Source organism: Rhinatrema bivittatum, chromosome 7 (genome assembly GCF_901001135.1).
Source record: "Rhinatrema bivittatum chromosome 7, aRhiBiv1.1, whole genome shotgun sequence".
Classification (NCBI taxonomy): domain Eukaryota; kingdom Metazoa; phylum Chordata; class Amphibia; order Gymnophiona; family Rhinatrematidae; genus Rhinatrema; species Rhinatrema bivittatum.
In genome coordinates this window covers 226,848,854-226,870,811 of record NC_042621.1, presented here as the reverse complement: position 1 = coordinate 226,870,811, position 21,958 = coordinate 226,848,854, and the positions used below count along the sequence as shown (strand labels likewise).

Below are 21,958 nucleotides of genomic sequence, written 5' to 3'. Positions count from 1 at the left end.
TGCACAATCAAACTACGGAATCTGTTGCTGGAGGACATGGTCAAGGCAACTAACCTGTGGGGTTCAAAAGAGGATTGGACAAGTTCCTGAAGGAAAAAAATCTATAAACAGTTATTAGCCAGGTAGTCTTGGTAAAGCCACCACTTATCCCTGGGAGTGAGATATAAGCAATAAGTCAACTATTGGGGATCTGACAATACTTGTGACTGGACCAGCTATTGTCACTTTCAGAACGCTGGGCTCAATGGACCTTGGTCTAGCCCAGCATGGCACTTATGTTCACTGCCTGAGCTTGATTTCTGCATTTACGCCAGACAGATCAGGTTCATAGTGACAAACAAGGAAGGCGTCTCATTCATCCATTTGTTGGCTGAAGGGTACACTTATTCCAGGTTCCAAAGCGTTGCTGGCTCACAGTCAGAAGATTTTAGCTGTAATGGCTGGGCTGCTGCAAGATGAGTAAAAATGTGGAAATCCATGGAAAGCTGCATATGAAGTCTCAAGGCATTGTTGCTCCACAAAAGGTGAGTCCCAATTTAAATGGAAGCTTGAGGATATAGATATAGGCAATTTATTGGGGTGTTCCTTTTGTTTGTTTTTTTTAAATTGCAGTGACAGCATTAGAAAAACGCCAGAGAAAAATATTACATGGCTCCTACCTGGACCCAAGTTTCCACCAAGTGAAAGTTCTATGAAAATCCTTGCATGATTTAAAGATTTAATGTAAATTTCAATTTTACTTCTACAGTAAACCAGATCTTAACTCCACTACGTCTTTTCAGACTTAAGAGGCCGAGCAGCAAGGTGACCTGCTCCAGCTCCTCCCGGAAGTCTGCAAGGAAGAGGAGAAGGAGGAGTAGGAGTGAGTCTGGAGAAGAAACAGCAAAGAACAACCACTTTGCTCCCTAATCCAGCCCCTCCCCCTCCTCTTCTACAAGAAACAGGAGGGGGAAGAGCGATAATGAAGCAGACACTGCACAACAAAGGATAGAAATAAAAAGGGATTGTATTAGCACAAGTCTGAGACTTCAATCCTGGCTTTGATGATCAGCACTAAAGCTCACAAGTTTCAAACTTGTATTAATCCACCCCTTTTTTTGTGTCTGTTACCCAGGGTTTAATTTCTGGCAGACCAACCTAGAATGGTGCTCTGCCACTTTTTTTTCCAGAACCCAAAGAAGCAAAGTTGGTGCTTTTAATCAGTTCAGAGTCCCCCATGGAAATGGAGCAGAGCTGGAGGTGTAAATCAGTTCCAGCTCCCTGCAGAAATGGAGTACAGATGGTGCTTGCACAGCTATTTCTGGACCCCAGCCCCCAGAGGAAACCGAGCAGAGTGTTGGAGCTGCTTAGCCTGAGATAGGAGCAGTCACATGTCCTTGATTTTTGTGCAGTTTCCTGGCACAAGTGAGGAAGCCACGAGGGAAGATGGAAAAGAGATACAAGGTGAATGCCTGTCAGCCTCACTACTTCTGCTGCTACTAGGTGTGCTCGCATGTGTGTGTGTGTGAGAAAGAGTGTGTGTTTGAGACAAAATTTCACATGCTGCCCTGTCCCTCTCCCACAGGTCATGTCCGGCCCGGGCCCCACTCTCTCAACTCCGCCTCTTTTCCCCAGCCTCTACTCTATAGTTCTACTTCTTTTCTCTACAAATTAAGCAGAGTAAAATCTAGAATCTTTAGGCCAATCTCAAACAAATAAGACTATATGTATGGTATGTGTTCTGGCACAACATGAAAAATAAAACTGTAGCTCCAAAAATAAAAAATTGCCCAGCTACACTAAACAAAAAACGATTGAAAAACTATCCCATCCCTTGCCTCAAAGAGCAAAAAAAAAGCTAGCTTAGAATTTCAATCAATCTTTTTTATACTAGAGGAGTCTGCATTAATTATGGGGAAAAAAGCCTTTCAAAAATGCTCATCTTTAGTCTGTTGCTGGTTGATATGGATCAAGTACAGCTTCTGAACTAGAACGGTTATCAGCTGCATGGATTCTGTGCAATTCAGTGCTGGAAAATGTGAAATGACTGCCAGTGCCACATACACACTTTTTTTTTTTGTCTTAGTATAAATTGCTCATTAATTTTTAATTGAAAAACAAACATTGACACGAGGTACAAATACTAAATGGGTAATCAAAAGTAATAAATAAATAAGCATAACGCTCTCAACATGGATTTACATTACAGCCACACTGCAGACTGCAAAAATCTTTCAGGTAAACCAGAGATCCGGATGGGAATGCCAACATGGCAAAGTCATTGAGTCTCCACAGGTTTCCTGCACCTTCTACATTATAATACACCAGGAAAAGCATTAACTGGGAATTCTCATTTTAGCATCCATTGAGATCACCACCACAAAATAAAGGACAAAAATTAAGCAGAATGAAATTCTTGCTCAACAAAAAGATGCAGTCACAAAATGGGATCATGAAACGAACACACATCTTATGGCTTCCTTAGTATTGGTTAACCAGTGAACTGATGTACAGAACCCAAAAATGAAATTACTACTGGGCAGGTTACAAATCATTGGCTCCTTTTGTGCACACTAAGCAAATGAAAATAAAAGCTAAAGATGTTCTCCATCGAGGTTTTTCCTGAATGTTAAAAGGTTTATACACTAATACATAAATCCACTATAGTACCTACTTTTTTATTTTTTTAGTGGTAGTTCATTAAGTCAATGAATATCAAGAGATAACACGGCTTCAGCATTTACAGACCTATTTACTAAAGCACACTACCACGTTAAGATGCATTAATGACAAGTCCCCATTGGAAACAGAAGCATGTTAATGTGATGGGCCGATTCATTAACATATGCGATCAGTGAAAGCACCAGCATTTTAAGTTAAAAAAATAAATTGCAAATGCCACAATGGCATGTCATAACTACACAACAGCTCATCAATACAGTTATAAATGGGGAGAGGAAAGAAGAATTCTGTAAATATAAACTAACTGAATAAGAAAAGATGAAGTTTGGAAAAAAAAACACAAAACCCTAATCAGAATCACAGGAGTTAAACTAATTTAGTCCCCTCTGTTTTCAAATTTATGGCAAGCCGGATCCTAGCAACATATTTAGCCATTGCAGAGTAAGTTAAGAAGATATCTGTTTGTGGAAGCGAATATTTAACACACCTCAAGGCTAAAAAGATATAGTATCTTTGACACTGTGTTTAAGGGCTCAAAAAATGAAGCCATACTAAGTTGATTATTTCCAAGGGTATTGCTATCTACTATGGACAGGTTTTCAAAAACTGATGAGTTCTAGCATGAATTCATTTCTAGGTATGTAATTAGTAACTGCCCAAGAAAATTATTAGTACAAAGACTTGCTGCAGAGTTGTGCAGTTAGCCAATGCTCTGCTGCTTGATTAAGCAGCCTGCATTCAGATAAAGAGCAGCCTTTACTAGTTCTCAAAAGCTTCAGCATCTTTCTGTATGTCTGAACTATGCAAGAGAGCATGTGACCCAATGTGACACATGCAGCGAGAGAAAAATGTAACATGAGCACATGATCTGTCATTGCATTTCAGTATTTCTATAATTGGAGGGCTAGCTAATGCACCTTGTAGATCTGTACCTAATAGATTTATAAGGAAGCTCCCATACAACAAATAGATCACCAAAAAGAACTAGGAGTAGCATTCAGATATTACACAGTAAATTGATGATAATTCCTATTGTAAGAGAATACAGAGTGTTGGCAGTCTGCTCGTCCTGAAGAAAACCTTTGGCGGAGGTCATCACCATAACCTATTACTACTCCAACATGTAAATCATCCAAAAAGGGTATGATGAGATGTTTCAAGGCCATGTAGGTCCTTATTTTTATAATTATTTTTAAGATGCAACACGTGGTAACTCTTGTTCTCTTTGCCAAGGCCTAGCTACAGAAAAGGGGCAATTTTCAAACTCTCTGCACCAGGATAAAGACTGCTTGGACATTTTACCTGCAGGCTTTGTGCTAGTGCTCAAAGTGAAAGTCCATGTGTACTCTCTTTCTGAAAATCGTTGCTGGTATGAAGTACATGGGGTCATCTGCACCTGCTAATTGTGCTTCGAAAGTACACATATAGAATGGAAAATGCAATCTGTGCACGTACCTTTCCTTGGCACGCCCTGAGAACACCTTTTAAATGTGGTTAAAAGTCTGCACACTGAAGGACAATGCCCGTATAGTTTTAGCCACACTGGTGGCAGGCATTTTTCTGATGGCCTATTTACCCGAGTAAAATGTTTTCTATCTGCGTAAATCGCTTTGAAAACTGGCCTTGGTCTCTAAAGCCCACGTTTCCACTGAGACAAGCTAAAGCATACAAGCATGCACATGCTTCTATCTTCCAGGTACTCACAGCACTAAGAAAAGTGCAAGGGTTTGGGTTTTTTCATTGCTGTTGATCTGGCCTTTTCAAATGCACTAAACTCGGACTGTGCTACCTTAATACTGAGCACATAGTAGATGAATACAACTGGCATCAAATATTACTGACCACTGAGCATATATTAATGACATCTGGTTGAGGATCGGGGGGAGGGGGTAGAAACATTTTTTGCACAACTGCTTGAAATTATTTCAGCTATTGTGTGGCCCAGGGTTATAGTTATACAATTTATAATGAATTAAAGTGTAAACACTAAAAATCAATATTGACTACCAAAAAAGTAAAATATCCAAGTGATATAAAAATATGCAGACATGAATAATTTTGGATTACATAGCAGCATAACAAGTTAATACACATAGTTTATGCTTGGATTATATAAATGTTATTGCTCATGGCCTCTGCTTTCCAATATGCCACTTCCATCCCAAGAGAGGCTCCTTTCAAAACCACCAAAGAAGATACATTTTTAAAAACTAAAATAAAAAATAATTTGGCCACAAGCAATAACTTGGCATATCAATAAAATGAATATTTCCTAGGTTGTCACCCTAGGGGAAAAAAAAAAAAAAAAAGACTGGGCCAAATAATCAAGAAAGTTTAAAACATTTTAAAAATTCCTTTACTGAACCAGAATAATTATTTAGTGACAAAGTTCTATGCTAGGAGTAAGAAAGTTGAATTTCTTGGATTTAGAATTAAAAAAAAAAAGACAGAAATGAAATGAGAAATCTGCAATTGTTTTACATTTAAATATGTAACTAGTCAGAAGACTCCAGGTTAAATATAAGGATAAATTCAGATTCAAAATGTTTAATCCTTTGCAGCGTGCATAGAGAAATTGCATACAGTCAAGCTATGACCATATTCAGACACCTGAATTTTTTATTTTTTTTTTATGATTACACAAAAATAGTTAGTAGTTTAACAGAAAAATCATCTACTTCAAACAAAGCCCATTAAATCAGCAGATGCTAAAGATATTATACAAGAACTGTAACCATGATACAGCATCTCCATTTCCTTGCCCTCCGTTTCACTTCAGTAAGCAAAGATGGCTCTGCTTAGCACGGCATATGGCAGAATCTTTGCCAGAGAGCATATCACTAACAGAACCTTTATTTACTGAATATATAATCAGGGAAAGCAAGTAGTGCAACCAATAGCTGGCGGCTGAAAGCCAACTTTTCAATTAAATATACCTTATTCAACTAAATGCACTATGCTTTACATACCAAATACACCTTACTTATGTCTCAAAAGCTGGTGCTCAGTATAAAAGAAGTGGCATGACCATCACTGAAGATGTTAGTTTAATTATAAAGCAGTGGCTATAGATTTTTTGTTTTATAAGCAAAATTACAAAATAGCACAAAATAAATATGGTTGGAGGTGAGATAATATTTATAAAGTATGAGGCTTATTAAATTGCTTTTCCATGTAAAAGATGCTAGACTGTCAGTCCTCTATACCAATTTTCCAGCAATAGAACCCATGATTAATATTTTCTGTTTACTAGTTAGCATTTTAATTTACATTTTCAGATTCTATGCCATAAGATTTTCTGTAAACAACCTTAACATCTCTGCTGGAGATACTTCCATTTCTACCACAGGAAATATATGATAGAATAAGCTGACTAGCACACAACTCAGGCCACTATATCCAATTTATGTCATTTACAAGGGCATAAAAAATCCAGTTAACTAATTATTCCATGAAAATTTCACATAAAAAAAACTAATCTGACCTTTACACTTTGGGTAACAAAAATATTTACTCTCCAGGTCAAAGGACAATATTTCTCAACAGCAAGGTCTTTTCTAACACCAGTTTCTAAAGAGCAGCACTTGAAATGGGAAATAAATAAGGTACAAATAAACTACTGCTTCAAAATGCTGATCCATACACTATAAAAAAAAAAAAAAAGGAAATAAAGCAGGCTATATGGTACTTTCCCTCTTCATCGTTCCAAGAAATGCGGATCAGCTAAGAAATGAAAAAATTAAGTACAACATGGTGACAAACCATTTTCTAGCAAGTTACTACCATTCGTGACAAGCACAGCTACTTAAAACACAGAACCAACTTGGGTTATGCAGATAACAAAAGTGCCTGCTGTAACCATTTCACTACATACACCCGCCTAACTAGTTCGCACCGAGTCATTCCAGAGGACAGCCTGTTAGGACAGCGACCAATGCAGTGAAAGGGCTCCGCCCTCTCCTTCCATCTGAACCAATCACAAAACTGCAAAGTGCTCTTTAAATAAAACGCACTAACAAAATGCAGCTTCCAAGATCACTGTAACCCCGGATCGCATAATACAAACAACCAGAACTATACGATTCGCGGTCATCGAATGCTTGGCATAAAAGTTCATGCTGCCAAAACATTTACAGAATTGATTCCTAGTGCTCTGAATATTAAAATTCGGTTGACGTCATTCCAGAAGCTATTTTTATAAAGCGGTCATTGCTGCGGTACTTTTAAAATACAGCATTAAGTACTCAAAGCTTATTTTCATTAGGGGGCGTATCTTTCACAGCGACGAAGCTTCACTGGACATTAAAATTGCAATGATCTTGATTTCCTAGTTTCAAATTTTGTAATTGATCCTTCTTAAATAACTGAAGGACACTACAACTTTAAATATTTCAGTTTGGTATCTAGGAAGCACACATTGCCATAGCAATATGTTTCTAAAAAGGTCTCTTGCATCATGTGTTCTCCAAATATTGTTATATAGAGTATTAAAAATGCTTTCTGAAAAATAATGGCAATATAAGCATATAATTATTAGGCATTCCACATAGGCATACAAAGAGGTTTTATGGTTCTTGCAAATTTCAGCATTTCTAGCCAATTTTAAAACCAGCGTGGTATATGCAGCATTGCCAATGTAGTAATATATGGACATTAAAAGAAACAATTTTCCTCAACACACTAATACAAGGACTGCTCATAAAGTAATTTGGGATATGTTTAGCCATTAAAAACGAGGTATACAGCACAAATCATTAGGTATCTTAAAATGTAATTATGTAAATACTGGAACATGAGCCGTCTTGTTTAACTTGCAGATTTAAAACAGTTGAATACTTTAGTTTGCATGAGAAGCCGTAAGACTATGTCAATGCAAGAATCATCCACCATTTAAAATATTTAATCTCAGCTAATTCCAACATGGCTATGAACATGCTATGATGATCTTATTTCAAAATAACGAGGCAACTTTATAATTACCATAAACAGAAGGAAAAAAAGTAAATATAAAAAAAAGCTATGGTGTGCTATCTAGTAATATTGCAGCATTGAGTGGGAGAATGGGCAAATTGCTGCATTAACTACTGGGAACAAATTACGGGGAAGCTGAACACGCACAATATACAAAACATGCAAAAAAACAGAAAGGGATGATTTACGTCAACTATTCACATTACCTGAAAAGGCAGACTGTTGCCATTATCCGCTCTAAAGGCGTTATCTTCCATCCAGGATTTGGGTGTAAGAGGGGCAGCCCTGGGGAACTTCGGGGGTGCGATCACGTTGCTAGAGAAGGGTTTTTTCAAGGGGGAGATGGGATTGAGAGGTGAGGGAATCCCTACTCCTACCCCAACTCCAACCCCCACTGCTCTCCGAGGGTCCCTGCCAGCTTGCAAGCCCCCCCAGGGGTTGGAAGGAGTACTCCAGGCGGCATTCTGGTGGTTATTCCAGCTGGAGGAGGAAGCAGCCGAGGAGGAAGAGGGTTTGTTGGTCATGATGGGCTGATGGCTATAAGCGTTTCTCTGCGGGAACGGCGCCTGGTTGGGGCTCACTGGCGACCTTCGCTGCTGTTGCTGCTGGGCTTGCTGTGGTTGTTGCTGCTGTTGTTGATGGGGAGTCTGATGAGCGAGCCCAATCTGTGGCGAGAAAGTGCCTCCAAACACAGGGTTGACGTGATGCGGGAAATTCTGGAAAAGCATTGTCCCGTTTACCGAAGTAATTCCCTGGAAAAAACTATCGTCAACAGCGTTTGCAGTGCCGGTTGACCAAGTGCTACCGAAAGACGGGGAGAGGGAAGTAGCAGCAGGTTCCTGTGGAGCCTGATGAAAGCTCAAGCCAGGTAAAAGAGGGGACTCCATCTGCATTTTCTCCTTGTTAATCTGAGCAGCAGCTGTGGTACTGATGTTAGTCACTGCACTGTCTTCGGATTTGGGGGTGTCTAGAACTAGAGATGTAGAGGGAGCTTCTGAACTTGGATCCTGCTGCTGCTGTTGTTGAGGAGCTTGTGGTGGTTGTTGTTGCTGCCGCTGCTGGGGCTGAGCTTTGCTTTTGTCCATTAGTAAATCATCCTGCATGATTTGCGCAGCTGAAACAGAAACAGAAAAAAAAAAAAAAGAACAAAAAAAAAAAAAGAGGCGTTATTGTTAATATCACTAGCCAGGCTGCACTATTTCACTTGAGAAAACCTCAATTGCCTGCTGTTACTGCTATAAGCTGACTGCAAGACATATTCGTAGTCCCTCCTTTAGTAGCACGAATTTGGCAACATGATCGCGCTGTATTCCCCCCCGACAATATTTGTTTAGAAGCTTCACCCTTTCTGGTGCCTTGATTCTCTTCAGTGTAAATAAGAAATATGCTTATAGAAAAGAGATATACTGCAATTTCGCCACGTCTCTTTTCCCCTCCACCGGAACTTGCAGCGCTCACCCTGCAATGTGAAACCGATTCTGGTTCCTGTTTTTCAGGCACCACCCTCCACGGCTATTTGCATACGTCAATAAATACTGCCGCGTCCTTCAGCAAGGTTAAAGAGACAAAGCCCCCTCCAGCTGCACGCAGAGCGCTTTTAAGGAGAAGCAGACCGCTGTACGCTCCCGTAATAGGCAGCCAGTTCCTTTACATTTGTCTGATTCAGTTTCAAGTGCACAATGGCAATAAATGGCTGTGGTTAATGAAACGCTTGACTCAAATATTCCTTTATGTTCTCTCAGAAAACTAGATTTTAAATAACATTTTAACATTCATTATGCATTTTGTAACTTTTACATTTCCGACTTTGCTTGGTTGTTTTGGTAATAGTCATTTGGTACAAATACGTTGCCTCCTTTCGGTTTCCAATACCAGGTCTCTGAAATATTTCCCCCCCCCCCCCCCAAGTGAAAACAGAATAAATAGCCAACAAGACTCGTATCTGGCAAAACTGGAGCTCCCCCACTCCATCCCACACATCCTAAATTCAGGAGGAAAATATCTAAAAAATCTGTCATACAAGACAGTTAGATCCAATCAGGGAAATGTGAATACAGATTTAAAAATAAAACTGAATTGCTCACGCAGGCAGCTCCTAGGTTCTGATTTATCGTAGGTTTTACCTATTGACATAAAATGGGATATACATCAGAACTCTGGAATTTTTCAACTCTCTCATCAATGACTGCACTCGGCTATGTTACCCTCCTTTCATCACTGTCCCCTTAAAGTTTCATAATTGTAAAGCATCAAAAGGAATGTTAACTTTCTAAAAACAATATTCCATTAACAAATATTATTTTTACAAATAACTAGATTCTAAACGTTATTAAGGTGATGTAAACTTTTTCAGAAGTCTTTTTTTACATTACAGTAACGCAGCTGAGCTATAATAATTCTTGATACCGGCTACAATAACATATGGCATGCTGCACTACAATTCTTTCAAACTCCTACCGTATTTACACATATAAACTCGATATTTCTTCTGCCCCCCCCCCCCCCCCTTCATGAAATATCACATGTAGATTATCCCCCTTTTATAAATATGAACTAAAGTCAAAAGTTGAAAATTGAAAAAGGAGAGCTGACAAGCACACTGTTCTTTAAACAAGGTGCCGGCAATTCACAGGTTTATTTTCATCGAGTGAAAAAGATAAACACTTTTGGGCCCTTAATCATAGTCCCTTCTCTGAGAGTTTGGACTCTTTAAGACCCCTGATAAATGGGGCACCAATTCCGGAAAACTGTATGAAGTAAAATATCTTACACTGCAAAAGCTGTACATCTGGAACCCATACCAAAGAAATCGATTCAGGTTTTCCATTCCCAATCACGCTCTAAAGATGCATATATAAATATATACTTGTTATATAAAAAAAAAAAAAAATCCACAAACGGAGCATGTCTGTGCTGCACCTACTTTAGATGCTGTAATAGCCCTGTCGTGCATTTTTATGCTAACATTGTACTGGACTGTTACTACAGATACTAATACAACGTTTATGTGAAGGGGGGATGGGTTGGTTTTTTTTTGTAGTTGAGTAAGGCAGCAATAACCTGAACAAAGGCGTCATGTTATTCGGGCTGTATATGGACAGCAGGGAGCCATGCTGAGCAGCACCGTTCTCGCACATAAACCTTGCCAAGGCAGATTAATGCGGTACTGCAGTAAGGCACCTTTCAGGCTGGGAATGGAAAACTCAACATTTCTATTCGGTTAATTACGCCAATCTCCAGATCAGCAAAAGTTATATCCAATTTTAATCACAGCATTAATGTAACGAACATAAAATAAAAAAAGCTAACTAGATTGTCAGTTTCTATATGTATTCCAATCCTTGTACAAGTAACTGAAATGTACTGATCTAAACTCTAGCAAAAATATAAAAAACTCTGCTTGTAATTTCTTTAGTCTGAAATGCTTTAACCACCCTTCATTGTATTATCAGAAACCAATTCTTTAAAATAGCTCTTTTCCTTTATTCTTTGTTCTCAAACTTCATCTTAAGATTTAAAAGGCACTTCAGCATATATTAGCCCGTTTCTGGTTACTCCACAGATGTAAATTTCGGCACTAATTCACCCCCTCGTGTCAAGGTCAAAATCGACCTTTAATGAACGATGCCAGTGTGGATTTACAGGAACCCAGGACAAAAAATAATTTTACAAAAATCAGACCAACATATATCATAGAGTCAGGATAGCTATTCACTGGCATTTACTTGAATGCACAATCATGTAGTTTACATATATATTTTTTTTCCATTTTATGACTATTAATTCCATCTGCATGCAGTAATCGACGGATGAAGTCAAAAATACCAAATGTGTTACCTCTTAGTATTCACGTTTCTAAAGATCAATAAAAGACTATATTTTCCTCTTTCGCGATGGTTATGACAAATATATGACCGTTCTGCTAACCACTTTGACAACTGGAAGATCATAGCGCATGCGAACCTAGAGCATTATGGGATGTGAAGTTTTTTTTTTTTTTTTTTTTAAACAACTTGAGTCATCATGTTTATTTCCAGAACTAAGCAATGAATGCATGGCTCGCTTCATCATCCATAGGATGAAAGGTTGTACTCTGATCCTATTACAAATGTAGTTCAAATAATGAAGGTTCAAAATTACAAACCTGATTTCCAGGCTAATTAATTTTAAAGCTAACTTAAGCAATGCTGAAAGTTCTCAGTTAAGTCATTGCCGTTAACTCATGAGATCTGAACGACCTTAAGAAAATAATTAGAATTATCATTGGTTCGTTGGAAATTAGTAAAATACATATATGGGACAGAAATGAAAACTAATGCTAACAGGAGCAATAGTACTATTTAGATTACTTAAATTGCTTTGTTGCTTACTACTATTACTATTTCTCATTTCTAAAAGGCTACTAGACATATGCAGCACTATACAGATATACATAAGAGAGAGAGAGAGAGACAGTCCCTGCTCCATGGAGTTTACAATCTAGTCAACACACACACACATGACAACAAGGGTCTGGGAAGTATATTTATTATAGAGAAGTACTTAGGATTTTAAAACAGCTTCAAAAAGGCAGTTTTTAAAACAGCATTTGAATATGGTCAGAGAGGGATCATGATACACAGTCTTAGGAAGTCTATTGCAGGCACAACATAGTGTAGAGTCAGAAGCTGGGCGAAGTGGAGGAGAAGGGCATAAATAAGAGACTTGCAGGATGAACAGAGTTCACGAGGAAGGGTGTAAGGATAGATAAGATAGGTAACGAGGAGCTGCAGAGTGAATGCCTCTGTAGGCAAGTAAGAGCATCTTAAACTGCATGCAGAATGTGGCAGGGAGCAAGCGTAGCCACTTGAGGACTTACATGGTTATAGCAAGGTTGAAAATAGAAAAGGAATGCAGTTGAATTTTGAATAGATTGCAGCAATAGCCTAAGAAGGAGGTAACAGAGTGGATGAGTGTTTTGGTAGCATGCTTAGAAGGGAAGGGATGGGTTTTAACTAACACACTTTAGCAGTGTTTTTAATGTACACAGAGGAGAAAAAAACTCAGAGATGATCCCAAGGTTACAGGAGAATTAAAGTGCCATCTACAGAGGCAGACAAAGAGGGAAGAGGAGAAGACTTGTTTTTTTTGGGGGGGAGGGGGGAACAAGAAGTTTCATCTTACTCATGTTAAAAGTTTAAGGTGGTGATGAGACATTCAGGAACTGATGTCAGACAAGCAGGCTGAAATTTGGGACTGGATTTGAGATATTTCTGGTATAGACAGAGATCTGGGAGTTATCAGCACAAAAGTGGTACTAGAAGCTGTAGGAAGAGATCAGAGCACCAAGAGAAGAGGCATAGGTTGAAAAGAGAAAAAGAGAAAAGAGGGTCCAAGACAGAGCCTTGAGGCACAATACCAGAGTGTGGAATAGTTAAGGTTGTTCAGTTTGGAGAAGAGACGATTGAGGGGGGATATGATAGAAGCCTAGAAAATCATGAAAGGACTTGAACAAGAGAATGTAAATTGGTTATTTCCTCTCTTGGATAATAGAAGGACCAGGGGGCTCTCCATGAAGTTAGCAAGTAGCTCATTTAAAACAAATCTAAGACAATTTTTTTTTTTTTTTACTCAGCACATAGTTAAACTCTGGAATTCATTGCCAGGGGATGTGGTTTCAGCAGTTACTGCTACAGAGTTTAAAATAGGTTTGGATAAGTTCCTAGAGGTTAAATCCATAAACTGCTATTAGGGTAATTAATAAGCAATAGTAGCTTATGATCTGTCTAATGTTTGGGTACTTGCCAGGTACATGTAACTTGGCTTGGCCACTGTTGGAGACAGGATACTGGGCTTGATGGACCCTTGGTTTCACCCAGTATGGCATTTATGTTCTTATATTAACAGTAGTGTAGGAAGAATCAGTAGAGTAACCAGTACACTGGGAGAGGTAAGAAGAAAACCAGGTTGGAGCAGACCTGAAATCCAATCGAGTACAACATATCAAGGAGTAGATGGTAATTGATGATGTGAAAATCAGCTTATAGGTCAAGGAGGATGAAAACAGAATGGAAAAAGCAGTTTCTGTGGAATGTTAGAGCGTGAAAGCGAGACTGCAGTAGATCCAGAATGACTTGAGAAGAAAACATCAAGACAGCAGTTATGAATAACACCTTCAGTTTGGATGCAAAAGGAAGGGGGAGATGGGTCAACAGTAGAAGGGCAGGTAGGGTTCAACAAAGGTTTGTTGAGGAGCGGCATAATCACAGCACGCTTGAAGGAAGAGGGGACAGTTGCAATGCCAAGCAATCGATTGTAGCAAATGGAAGGGATGACTGCAGGAAAGGAAGACCTAAGGAGTTGGTGAGAATGGGGTCAGAAGAACAAGTGGTGAGTTTGGAGGAGGAGAGAAGATGGGCAGTTTCCTCTTCGGTGATTTCAAAAACAGAAGAGAGCATGGCAGGAGCCAAAAAAACCCAAAAAAACAACTGAGGTGAGTGAAATGGGGATGGAGGCAGCACCCTGGAGGAGAACTCATTAAGCTTGCCAAGCTTTTCATGAAAGAAGTCAGCCCCAGTCTGGGCAGAGAATAAAGTTGGGAGGAGAGGAGATATAGGCAGTTTGAGGAGGGACATGAACATGTCTAAGACACAGTTAGGGGTTGGAGGAAAGTGAGCTCACTCTTTGGGTCAAATTCCTCAATCTTCTTTTCATCCAAATAAATTGTATTTCAGGTTTTTTGTTACACTGTTTGGAACAAAATATATGCACCTCTTATTATGATCAATCCCTTCAAAAAAAGAAAAAAAAAAAAAACCGCTTTGCTAAATTTATCCATCTGGCTTTTATATCATTATCACATGTATAAGTGCAATGCCTGGATGGGGTTCTGATGGTCAGCACAGCAGGGGGCCAATTTACTTCATTTCATAAACAATGGGAGGAGCTGTCAAGCAGTGTAAACATCTCAGCAATTAATTTTAAATAAAAAATCTAATATTAAAAGGAGAAGCTTGAAGATTTTGTGCATTTTAAAAGTAAGCTTTTAAAATATTTGGAGGCTGCCAGTGGTTTGTTATTGCTGTGTAGCAGGGAGCTGCACAATAAAAGTTCCAAAATAAGCTGTGCATTGGCAATTTAATAAGGTTGACACATGACAGCTAATTGGGTGCAGAGAGCTTTACTGGCTGTCAATCATAATCCCAGCTTTCCACCTTAGCCCTGACCAACTTCTGCCCTCCAGCACTAACAAAACACACTGAACTTTTATTGACCGTATCTCACTGCATGAATGAAAAATCTTTTCTGTCAAAAAACATATATACTATGATTTATTTAAAATATGTTTTAAAGAGTAGACAATGTGTGTGTGTGTATATATATATTTTTTTTCTTAATTAGCACTTTCCAAGGCATAATAAGTTGTGTTGTAATATAAAGAGCTTGGCAATTACAATGGCTACTGTATGAGATTTGGAAATGTGCAAAAAAATTACAAAAAAAAGTACATAGAGATAATCCTCTCCTGAGCTGACCAGAGTATCATTTTACAACATAAGAAACTTTGCTGTGAGTCTAGTGTCTCTAACATTGTGAAAGAAATTCTACAGAACAGAGATTAATATTAATTTCTACCCAGTGAAAACAGAGTACAATAATATAAACAGACTTGCCCAGATTCATACAAGGAGTCTGTAGCAGTGTCAGGATTTGAACTCAGTATTGGCAACTACTCTCAACCAATTACACAAATGCATCCTCCATATTAATACATCAACATACATTTTAATTTGCAAAAAAATGTAACTTCCTCTGCTTTTTTTTAATTTATTTATTTATTATAGCAATTAAAATACACTTCACCATCTTAATCTCCTTATACTGACTTGTGCATCAAATTCAAAGTCCTAATCCTCATATTTAGGACACAAAAGAACACCAATCTGAAGGGGGGGGTCGATGTAATAAGGTGTGCTCAGTAAAGCACACAGATTTGACCCACAATCGTGAGCACAGTTTTCTGTTTACAAACTTTACTCCTGATGCAGTAAGGGGTTTTGTATACAAACTTACATGTACAAGTTAGCACCCTCTCGTGCAAATCCCTAGCGAATGATGACATTAGCTATTACCCCCCAATGCACAGAGATGCGTTGGCTTACCTCAAGTTTCCAGCACTAAGGAAATAACTCCTAGTGAGGATGTGGAGTCAAGTTTCCATGCCTAATGCTAGTCTGTGGGCAGATACTGGAGTTCCACTGCTGGAATCTGTAATCAGGATTTTATGTGCACAAAAAAATGCTTTCTACACGGAAAACATTTTTTGTGCATAGAAAACATGGTTTACGTGCACAAATCATGTTTTTATGCATGCTATGTATTTTCTGTATGCATGTTGGGGTCTGCAGTTTTGGGGGTTTTTTGGGTTTTTTTTAAATCTCAATGCATTGGCATAGCATTAGCTTAATTTTTTGCATGTGTATTATTACAAAACTGCTGAATTTCAGTGCACAGATTTAATTTTTAGCATGTTATATTGGCCCCTGAGAAGATAAAATCTTTGCTCAAGCCAAAAACAACTTGCTGCATCACCCGTACAAACAAACACTCAGACTGAATAAAAAGAGAACCAGAACTATGGCGCACACTCCTCCCATACTTCGAGGAAATCAATACATGGACTTTTGATGCCAATTAAAAATATGATTATTTACCCCACAAACTAACACCATGTAGAGTAACCTATTACCCTCATTAATGCCAATGCTCTGTCACTGCTGGAGCATGTATCGCATTATGACGCATGCAAACTTCAAAAATTCTAACTCTTGCTAGCTAGATATAATTATTATTGACTTAAATGCCCACCCTGAATACCTCTACTCTGACTACAGACACCAGATGTAAATAATTACTGGGTAAAAAAATAAAGTGCTTCCTGTTTTTCTGCTACTGTACATCACAATGCATGTAAAATTGCCAGCAACATAATCTAATGCAATGTTTCTACTTAGGCCTAACATTCGATGATGTAATCCTATCTGAAGTGGGGCTGACCAATCATGAAAGGTGGAATAAAAATACTGAAATTCATTTAAATTCACTTTCTTCTGCTTCTTTGGTCCTCCAGCTCAATCGGACCCTGTTCTAACTAAGGTTACAGCACCGCAAGCCTTCATTCATACTTACTTGGGATTTTTGCCTTGAATTTCTCTCCATTACAGTCCGTTCAAATTCAGCTCCATGACTTGATCTTCCTCCATCATGTAATCCTGCTTCTGAAGTCACTAAAATGACTCTCTGTTTTTACATAAATTTCTTACTTTGACTACTTGGCTCCAAGTGAGTTCAACTATGCAGCTCCTCATTCTCTCTCCTCTCTTACTTCCCTGTACTTTCCAAAAACTTAGTTTCTCAAGCAAACTTCTCCTATCTGTGCCCTCTCACCCACTGAAAAATCTCAGCTCCACGTCTTCCACCTCACTGCACCAAAATGTCTGGAATAGTCTTACCAAACACTTGTGCCAGGTTCCCTCTCTAACCAGATTCAAATCCAGACTAAAAACTCACCTTTTTGAGGTTGCTTTAACATCTAAGCTTCAGTTCCTGCTGTCATGCAATAGATTTATCAAACTGTGCTCTATATGAAGAAGGGCAGCTCTCTGTTTATTTCAGACAGGACTTGGGGTTGATATTCTAGACCTATTACACTATTTAAGACTGATAAGCAACAACTTATATAACCAGAATTCTCCATAAAACACTTCCAGACCCATACACATTTTTGATGATACTCAAAAGTTGCCCCTTAATCTCCTATGTCATGGACTCATAGCCTCTTATTTGTTTTGTTGCATGTGGCTGTCAGCTCGAAGGTATAGGGACTGTCCATTAAAGTATCTTTGTACAGTGTTGCATACAACTTTTATACTGTTTAAAGTTGTATTGAGGATCAATAAAAACAATATACAACCTCTTGATTTACATTTGTTCCTTAGGCACACCAAGCTTCAAGTTACAAACAGAATAAGTTTTAGTTTTTTTTAGTTTTCAACCCCTCCCCCAAAGTGCACCAATACTGCATTAATAGACTGATTGCACATCACTATATCCCCCATTCTCTCCCAACATCCCTCTCCCCCACCTCATCTACCCCACACTCTATATTAAGTATTTATGAATTAACTTTTTAATTATTAGCACAAATCAGTTTAAAATCACCCAACTGTCAAATCTTATAAATGATGATCAGCTGGGATTTGTCAAGGGATAAAGTTCCTCGAATGTGTGGAAGATCCTAGCTTCCCTGGAATCGTGTCATTGGCAAAAACTCCCATCCATGTTAATCAGCTTTGTTGCTGAGAAAGCATTTGATCGAGTGAATTGGTCCTTCATGTTCACCATCTTGGACAAATTAGGTTTGGATGGATATTTCTGGAGAGTGAGAGAGGTTCTTTAATCACCAGCCTTTGGCCTCGGTGGTGGTTAATAGCGTGCCTTTGGCAGTCTTTGGGCTCCATCGGGCACAAGGCAGTAATGCCCCTTTGTCCCCCTTGCTTTTCCTACTCACTTTGGAGCCCTTATTAAAAGCCATCAGAAGTAACAATTGTATTAAGGGGTATTTCTCTAAGACCTGGTCAACCTGCTTCATTCAAATTAATGGCATTTGCAGATGACATCTTAGTTCACATTAGCGACATTGAAACATCTTGGGTAAATCTATTGGAAGAATTTCAGATTTATGGGAAAGTTGCTGGGTTGAAATTGAATTTGGGAAAGTCTAAAGTCATGTTCACTAGTCCAGAGTTGGATAGATGATTTCCCGGTCCCTAGAGCTGGAGATTCCCTGCCATATTTGGGAATACTGATTCCTCAACTCCCTACTTGGATACAGTCCATAATATGTGACTACTTGGAAAAAGACTAGTAATCAACTACTGACTTGGATGGATATGCCACTTTCCTTGGCTGGGAAGGTGGCAATATATCAGATGCTCATTCTTCCTCAATGGTTATACATGATGCAAATAGTCTTTGTGTATTGGTCTAAGAGAGAACTGATGGGTCTTGACAAACAGATCCAGTGCTTTTTGTGGAAGGATTTGAAACCTTGCATTGCTTTGGCCAAATTAAGTTGCCTCAAAACACAAGGGGGGTTGGGATTAGCGGACATGCGACTGTATAACATTGCTTGCAATTTACGTCTTATAGGGGACTGGATTATGGGCACAAGTTACTATACACCACTACAGATTGAAGAATTTAAAGTTCAACCACTTCAATTACGTTTTATTTTGCACAGAATTAGACAGATCCTTCCCTTCATCTACAAACCAGTGTTCTCTTACGACCCTTTTTGAACACATGGCGCTGGTTTTGTCGTTGGATGGGACTTACTCTACAAGTTACTCCATTCCTACCCTTGCTGGGTAATAAAGACTTTAGTCAGGAAATGTACAATAAAGTGTTTCGCGAGAGGCATGATAAGAGGATCCAAACTATATTACAGGTAGTGGATGATGCTCATCAAGTGCACCCCTTTCAAGTATTACAAGAGGAATATGGTCTTAATTCTAAGCACTTTTATCCTTACCTCCCAAAAAAGACACTATATTTTTTCCCTGTATTAGCCAGACCCACATAATCTTGTATGGGAACTCCTCTCAGATTTTCTTGATTTAGAAGATCCCAGCAGACATAATAACTTATACCAAAAAGATATCTTATGTAAGCACAGACCTCATATGCAATGGGATACCATAATATTTATTTATTTATTTATTTAAAAGTTTTTATATACAGACATTTGTTAAGAAAACATCACATCGGTTAGAATAGAGAACTGGGAACCAAGCTGACCTCAGCGTACTACAAGGGATGTTTTACCCGAGCCCGCTCTTTGTTTAAGAACATGCCATACTGGGTCAGACCAAGGGTCCATCAAGCCCAGCATCCTATCTCCAACGGTGGCCAATCCAGGCCATAAGAACCTGGCAAGTTCCCAAAAACTAAGTCTATCCCATGTTAGTGTTGCTAGTAATAGCAGAGGCTATTTTCTAAGTCAACTTAATTAAAAGCAGGTAATGGACTTCTCCTCCAAGAACTTATCCAATCCTTTTTTAAACCCAGCTACACTAACTGCACTAACCACATCCCCTAGCAACAAATTCCAGAGTTTAATTGTGCGTTGAGTGAAAAAGAACGTTTTCTGATTAGTTTTAAATGTGCCACATGCTAACTTCATGGAGTGCCCCCTAGTTCTTCTATAATCCGAAAGAGTAAATAACCGATTCACATTTACCAGTTCTAGACCTCTCATGATTTTAAACATGTTTGTTCATACTCCACTTATGGAACTTCAATTTAAATTCCTGCATAGATTCTATATTGCATCTACTCAAGCCAGTAAGACAGAGATTCTGGAAACAGGATGGTGTCCTAAATGTTAAAGTACTAATAGTACACCGAGTCATCAGTTTTGGACCTATCTTGTAATATGTAAATTTTGGGCACAAGCCCGTAATTATTTAATTCAGCTGAGTGGAGTTTCTCTCTCTTTATCTATGAATATTTTTCTTTGGGGCAATCTGCAAGGAGTTCCCTTTCCTAACAAATATGTGAAATGGTGGTGTAGAATGGTGTTATTAACCAAGAAATGTATATTACAAAAGTGGACCTCCACAGATTCACCAACACTTCCACAACTTAGGAATCTGATCCATCAAACCTGTGTCTTAGACAAATATGTTGAGAAAATAGAATGGTTCTAGAAAAAGAGATTTTACAAAGCGATGGGAAGTATATTTGAACTCTCTATCTCCCTTTGCTCGAGGGTTTGGCTTCTGAAAATAACAGAATATCAGCAGCAAAAAGCAAAAATTTGATAGTTTCATTCCTAATTAGAATACCCCAAATTCTTTGCTCCTTTTCCATGGCATGACTGAAGGCTCTAAAGATAATATAAAAAGGAGGGATGACAGGGGGGTGCAACCTTGTCTGGTTCCTCTTTTCAAAGGAAAAAAATGAGATAAACACCCATTTACTAAAATTCAAGCTGTTGGTGTGGCATACAAAACATGAAAATACTCCAAAATATCCCCACAGAAGCCCATTCTTTGCAAAATAGAAAACAGAAAAGACCATGAGACCCTATCAAAGGCTTTTTCTGTGTCCTGGCCTACAACAAGCGAGTTCCAGATTATTATAGTTTTACTTGTACACATTTCCAGGGAATCCACCAATATCCTAACAATAACGTTTTAACACTTACCTGTCACAAACCCATCTTGGGGCTCTGAGATGAGTAAGGGAAAATTTCATTTCAATCTAAGCGCCAATATTTAAGCGTAATTTTAACATCTTGGTTTAAAAGAGAAACAGGCCTATAGGATGCTGGATAATTGCTTCCTGTAAGAAGTTGGGCATTTATCCCTGCTTTAATCATTTCCAAATAGCAGAACTCTTGCGTCACTTGTAACTGAAAAGAATTTATAAAAATTAGAATTCGACCCTTCCGGCCCTGGAGATTTTGAGGGGGAAAAGCCCATCATGTGAAAAACCTCCTGCACTGAAATAGGGGCATTTAATTTATCCAACTGAGTTTGAGATAACTGCAGAAGGATTAACCTACTCAAACATTCTTCACTGGATTGAGAATCCTTACTACCAAGAGAAGAAAGATGTTCCTAAAATTCTCTCAAAACCTTACAAAAGTTTCCTAGAAGTATGAAAACAATCACCTTGAGAGTTCTTGATAATTGGGATAAACTTAGAAAAAAAATTGATGCTTCAAACACTGCAAAGAAAGCTGTGCTCTATGATGTATCAAATTATTTAACAAGTGCTGAAATTTAGGAAACTTATTCCTGTTTGGTTCAGAATTACATTGGAAAAGCTCTTTTTTGATACAACTAAGCTCAGATTCTAAGGCAATAATATTTTAGCCCATTCTTCTTGGCCATAACAAAACTGATTATCTCCTCTCACAGCACAGCTTTAGAAGTTTTCCAAAAAAGAATCGACTGAGTTTTATGCTGAGAATTATATATACTATATAGGTTTCACTTTTTTTGAGAAACTTCTGAAAATCAATGCTATTGTGTAACCATAGGGATTTTCTCTAAAGCCTATCCCTTTTATAGTGAGACCCATTTCTATAATATAACAAACCAGGACATGATCAGAAATAACTAAAGCCTCTGCCTTCACGTTGTTGAGTTTTGGGAATAACGCTTCAGAGATTATATTTTCATCTATTTGAGACTGGGTTCCATGCATCCTTGAAAGATGAGTGAAATCTTTCGCAGAGAAGTTCAAAGGTCTTCAAACATCTACAACATCTAACTGC

The 21,958-nt window shown here is 38.4% G+C and overlaps 1 protein-coding gene across 15 annotated transcripts in view; it reads right to left on the bottom strand.

Moving 5' to 3' along the window:
- CPEB3 (cytoplasmic polyadenylation element binding protein 3) overlaps positions 1-21,958 on the bottom strand; it is a 436,394-nt gene that overhangs the window by 329,729 nt on the left and 84,707 nt on the right. For 12 of the 15 annotated variants that reach the window (XM_029609927.1, XM_029609929.1, XM_029609925.1 and 9 more), the window contains one exon: positions 7,839-8,746. In XM_029609927.1, the coding sequence (XP_029465787.1) occupies positions 7,839-8,735 (897 nt within the window). In that variant the 5' untranslated portion in view covers positions 8,736-8,746. Of the gene's footprint in view, positions 1-7,838; positions 8,747-8,975; positions 9,123-11,469; positions 11,572-21,958 lie in introns of those variants that run through there. The other 3 variants (XM_029609930.1, XM_029609931.1, XM_029609926.1) reach the window with 3 other exon arrangements.